Raw genomic sequence first — 6,000 nt, 5'->3', positions numbered from 1 at the left:
ACTTTTTCTTTCTAGTTAATTTTTTTTTCTTTGCGACTTTCCAGCTTCCTTCTAATTATTTAAAAAAGCTGAACGGAAAACATATTTTACATATTTATTACCAAGCAGATTAGTTTTTATATAGTGATTCCAAACGTCTGAACTGCGTTACTTTAGAACAGTAGCACGAGTGCTGGGTTGTTAATGATTCAGAATACATCTGAATGATTGGAAAAATAGCCTTGCATTTTAAAAATGAACATTTTACAGTCCAGATCTCACCTGCCCCAGCACTGAAGTAAGAGGAGTCTGCATCATCGTGGGAGATGGAGCCCCCGATGTCCACTGAGGGGTCCCACTCTAGGACCAAGTGCTCATGGCAGAGCTGAGAAGTGCTGTTCTGGACTGGAGGAGATGTATTGTGATCAACCATAGCATCCTCCTCCAGCACAGTCTCAGATGGGCATCCTGAGTCAGGACACAAAGGCCAGTCCTCCTCAAACACCTGAAAGACGGGCAACAGATACTGATCACTGCTGTCATAAGAAAATCTCATGACTTCACATGAACACTTAAATGATGAATGGACCAACAGAAATGATCCAAAGTGACTATCAGATGGAGTGCATGACTTGTAGAGGAACTTGTACAAGAGTGCAAAAACTGATGCATTTTCAGTGTATCTATCTTTCTCACAGACATTTTATTAACAAGAGATAATTTTTGTTGGCAGATTATTTTTCTCTTAGTTTTCTAACTTTATCTTTTAGTATTCTGCACATATTTTATTCTTTTTTATTTTATTCTTTTTTCTAATTTTAAATCTTATTTAGGCAGAATCCTCTCTCACCCCTCACCCCTACCCTCAGATTCGCATGTTCACACCTAGCAGTAGGTGTCCCCATTGTTGTTGAGATAGAGGGGTAGGGTGAAGTGTTAGCTCTACAAGGCCCTCAAATCAGTCAAAATCAGTTGCAATACATTTTATCTATAAGAGGCATATAGAGACTGTGTTGAAAATAGCATTTTAACCCTCCTAGTTACAATAACATTTGACACTTCACCTCCTTTTATGGGTTAAACACAAAGTTTTTACGGTGCTTTAGAATAAGATGAGCAGAAGGGTTGACTTCAACATCGCTAATTGTGAGAGAACTCGGAGGAAGGATAATCTAGCCTTATGAGGCTGCCTCCTTAATTTAGAAGTTAAGACTTCTTTTCTTTTCTGATTATATAACAGAGTCTCAGAAGCCAAGATTTAGGACCAGTAGATTTCAATCACAGCTTCACTGAATAAAATCATTACTCAAACTCAAAAATTCAAATTGCATTCTCTCCCACCCAGATGACTTCACATGACTTCCTTTTAAACTCTTCCACTCCAGTATTCACACATAAAACATCTCACGCAAAAATGTGCAAAGCAGTGGGAAGCACACACACACTGCCAATTCATTACTGGATGTCCGGTGTGTGACTCCATAACCTCTACATGCCTACTTTATAACGAGCATCAATGCAGCACATTTTCAGCATGATCTGTTTCAGCCTACAGAAACAATGGCCCATACAGAGAACTTGTTCACATGGACAGTACATGTATTATACAGGGGCTGCTTGGCTTCAGGACAACTATTTAAACTATTCATGATTTTTCACCCTGAAATACTCAAAACATGTGACTTTGGGACAGACGACCATGACATTTTTGTGGTGTAATGCTTTGGAAACCTACAATAAAACTTAACAGAGCAGAATTGTCAACTGAGAAACCACCAAACCAGACTTGTTGGCTCCTTACAAGGTCTTCTAAGACACTAAAGATTTACACACAGCTTGTCAAAAGTTTTGGGACACTTTTTAAACAGCAGTAACTATGAAAATACATTTTCTTTAAGTACTATTTTGATTGGATTTTGAAAGATCGTTTTAGACCAAAATCAATATTCAATCTCTCTCAAAACTATTATAAAGCAATAGCTTGGACATTAGGCAACATATTCATAACCATTACATAATAACTTTGTGAGGCAGCTTTTAGAGACGTCTGATTCCTATCACCACAACTGTCATTAATGCACATTTCACATCAAACCACTCCAAAAGACTGTGTACTTGCGACAGTTTGAAAACAATCAGTGGAATTCCCCTTTAATATGATCTATTGTGCTTTGTGAAATATTGACTTGGTATTGGGCAGTCATGTGACTGATGATCAAACACAGTCATTTACATCACCTTTGTTGTGTTTGTTCTAAATACTCCATGTGATAAAGGCTCACAGAGGAACATGACACTGAGCCTTTTATTACTGTCCACAGTTGAATTTTAGTAAAGGCTCTAAAAAGAATGCCATGGACTATCCAGGTTTACTTTGAGGAAAATAATGTCATCTACACATATATTTGTGACAATATACATGACTGAATTATTTCAGGACTAATGCAAACACTATGGATTTTATGCCCTTATTGTAATGTTAGCCACGATCAGCACTATAACCTTTAAGCCGTTTAAAAACAAAAAAAAAAAAAAGACATAGAATTATAATTTGTGCTTAGTTTAGTTTGAAAGACACAGGGATAAGCACAAAGCTGTACTGTAACAAAAACACAGAAAGTACCAGCAAATAGCTAAACTTTATATTATTGTTCTTCACTTCATTGAAAAGTAACCGTGAGAAAATTGAAATTTCAGAGAACACAAGGTGCCCTCTTTTGATAGGCATCTACAGTACAGCGGCTGAGAGTCAAGCTGGACCAGCATGAAGTTAAACAGTGTCTCAATTTTAACTTGACCCTTAAAGCGAACTGTTGAATAAAGTTGTGTTTGTGTTTGTGGTAGTGTTTGATGGTAGTCACCAGTCTCATGCTGAGAAGGCGTGTATGAAGGCGGCCCAGGCCCTGGAAGACGCGAGCGCAGTACAGCAGCAGCTCCTGCAGCTGGCTCTCAATGGCCTGAGCATCAGTCGGCTCACTCCGCTGGATCAGCTCTTCTCCTTGCTCAAGCAACGCATTCAGACGACATGCACTTTCAGCCACAGCCTGCTGGAAGCCCTGATACACACCCACAGACACATGTAAAATATTCATATGCTCCCTCATACTACGTGAGAGTATCCCATATATTTGGGTGAAAAATTAATGCCTACCTGAAGCTGCCGCATCTTGGCACAGGTGTTCCTCTCAGAAAAGTGCTCTACCTCGGTCAGTCTCAGATCCATGTCTGCCAGCCAGACAGCCATCTCTTCCCTCTGCCTCTCAAAGTCCTCTCGCTGGAGCACAAAGTGCTGCAGCAAACACAGGCACACAGACAGGACATCAGGAATTTCTTTTTGACTGTACACTGTTATACACACTTCTTACACTGTCTTACAGTGAGTATTTTTGGGCAAGGCCTGAAAAGAGTGGCATCAAAAATACAACGTGACAAATCAATGTCCTGGACCCAAGGGCAAAAGAATGCTGACATTAACAATACATGGGTTTGCAGTTCAGTCATGGGCAGCCTGCTGAGGTTAGGCTCAGGTTAAGCTAATGGCTTTCTGAGGCCACTGTGGGTGAAAGAGTGGGACTGCGACATGTATTTAAGGCCAGGCAGAGGGCTGTTTGAGGAACGGGTGCATGGATGAAGAGAAAATGGGGATTAAAATAGAGCTGTGGTAACCACAATGACCTTCTGGATGTCTACCTCACTACAGGTTTCCCCTTTAACCATAAATCTAACTCACATTATTAAGCTAATCAAGAGTTTCTAAAGACAATCATTAACTGATCTATCTGTGTTCTGTTCATAAACGCCATCTTTTGTAGCAATGGTTCTACAAAAATGTGTACCAGGTTCTACAAGCTTTACAGAACGCTGGCAAAACCCCATTCAATCTAATAGAGCAATGTCAGAGCTTAGATTTGAAATGTGGTGTTGAGTTTCTGGTTTAAAATACTATACTAAAGACATGGACTATATTGTTATAGCCAACACAACAATTCATTTGCCACCAAGCTAACATTCATTCAATTACATACCCCAAAAAAGTGTGTAGAGTAACATTTCACATGCAAACAAAACAAAACAGTTTATTGCAGTCCGCTATAATATTAGTATTTTAAAAGGTCAGTAACAATCAACAAGTGATTCAAAAGTTTCAGCTGTACACCATGTAGGTGCAGGTGGTGTGTCTCAGTATGCAGTTACATAATTTTACAAACAGCTCAAGCTGAAGTGCTGGCAGCCAGTGTACCTTAAGCCGACGGCAGACAGAGTCCACAGTGGTGCTGAGCTGGTCCCAGCGCCGGCCACATTCTTTAGTCATTTCTACCAATCTGGTTCTCATAGCACCCCTGAACAGACCCAGTAGGATGCGGCTACTCTGGCTCAGGCTGTCCAGCTGGAGCAAGCGTAGCCTAGCCTCAGTGCGGAGACTCTGGGGACACCGGACACAGGGCTATGGGTAAAATGATCTGACCACAATTCCTATTTTTATGCCTCAAAAACTGGGGGTTAAAAATGTATCAGGACATCATGATGTATCAATATGTAGGTGACCATTAACTGCTCAAATTTAGCAATATTTGAAATGCTTGGTGTAATCAAATCGTTTAATCGTTTATAGTAATATTCCATAAAGAATGTGTTCATTTTTGGCCAAAACAAAATTCTCAGGTCATTTTAAAATGTAAAAATACGTTTTTGATTGTATAATTAATCCACTATTTGACATTTGTTGTGTAAATAGTTTTTCCCAGACACATGTATGCAATGTTTTCTGAAGAATAATTGAACTAAGTCAAAATGACTGAATCAAACTGTAATGAAATTAGAATATGTAACACACAAACTATTTCCCTTAAAAACTGTAATAAAATGTAATAAGAGATTTAAATCCTTTAAGACAAACAGCAAACTTATTTCAGATGGGCACATATCAGTTAGAATGTGAAATGGGTGGTGGGTACAAAGGGAGGTGCCAGGGAGCTCCTGCAGGCAGCAGAGTGCTTAGGAAATGTGCCAAAGAGTTCGATTACCATTTGGTGTTACATTCCATTGGAAGAGATCCCAGGGTTTTAGATGTCTTACTAGATGTGCTGTTTGCATGTGTAAGGATATGTGTCGCTGATTACACTTTGACAACAGTCTTACTATGGTTGCCAGCCTTCACTCACCAGAAAAAAAAAGTGGTGCTAGAAAAATGACTAAAACGCATTGACTGGATTGGTTACATAATTAGAAGTGAAGGATAAAAGAACACTTTGGGGAGGTGGGGAATTGATAGTGTGCTTCTAAGATATGGTAGCAAATAGCAAGAAGGATGCTGTGAAAGTGTTAGTGTGGTGTTCACCTCAAATTTCTGCAGTTCCTCTTTTGCAGTGATGTACAGCACATGGCTGGAGTTTGGGGAAGCAGCCAATTTCTCTGCCGACTGAAGCCAGTCGTCCAAGGAAGAGTATTCCTTCATGAATTCGTGCCAGAGCATCCACCTCCTTTCTAACCTGATGGACAGGTACAGAGACCATTGAGAAACTCACTGCTAGGTATGGATTAAAGCATCTGTAGGTCTCTGTTCATAAACAAACTATCAAAAAACAAATTTAATATAACCTGAAAGTGTTTGTATGAATTCAGTAAAAAGGCATGCCTGTCATACCAGCATGTGTGCATGTATTTCTATATTGTGGTCTATTTACACAAGGTTAGGTTATTTCCATCATTTATGTTGGAATAGACACTCCCAAAATTTTACACTGCTGCACTGATGTTGAACCGTTTGCTTGCACTTGGTCGGTATGTCCAACAGGCCAAAACACCAATCAGGTGACTTTGAAAATGTAGTGGAGTGAAAGTAAAAAGTCATCCAAAATGGAAATACTTCAGTAAAGATACACAAAAAAAACCAAAAAAAACCCCCAAAAAACAACTTAAGTACAGTAACGAATTACATTTACTTTGTACAGAACTGCTTTTATGCTTTAAGCAACCACTCCGACATAAGGATGCAGGCATGGATCACATTTTTAAACATGT

The 6,000-nt window shown here is 39.4% G+C and overlaps 1 protein-coding gene across 2 annotated transcripts in view; it reads right to left on the bottom strand.

Moving 5' to 3' along the window:
* Window positions 1–6,000, bottom strand: part of si:ch211-137a8.2 (uncharacterized protein LOC777613 homolog) — a 30,337-nt gene that overhangs the window by 9,702 nt on the left and 14,635 nt on the right. For both annotated transcript variants that reach the window (XM_037546454.1, XM_037546455.1), the window contains exons 3-7: window positions 5,318–5,468; window positions 4,220–4,402; window positions 3,131–3,268; window positions 2,841–3,035; window positions 262–484 (exon numbers count right to left, since the gene is read on the bottom strand). In XM_037546454.1, the coding sequence (XP_037402351.1) occupies window positions 262–484; window positions 2,841–3,035; window positions 3,131–3,268; window positions 4,220–4,402; window positions 5,318–5,468 (890 nt within the window). The remainder of the gene's footprint in view (window positions 1–261; window positions 485–2,840; window positions 3,036–3,130; window positions 3,269–4,219; window positions 4,403–5,317; window positions 5,469–6,000) is intronic.

The sequence above is a fragment of the Pygocentrus nattereri genome, chromosome 17 (assembly GCF_015220715.1).
Source record: "Pygocentrus nattereri isolate fPygNat1 chromosome 17, fPygNat1.pri, whole genome shotgun sequence".
NCBI lineage: Eukaryota > Metazoa > Chordata > Actinopteri > Characiformes > Serrasalmidae > Pygocentrus > Pygocentrus nattereri.
This window is presented reverse-complemented; position numbering and strand designations above follow the sequence as displayed.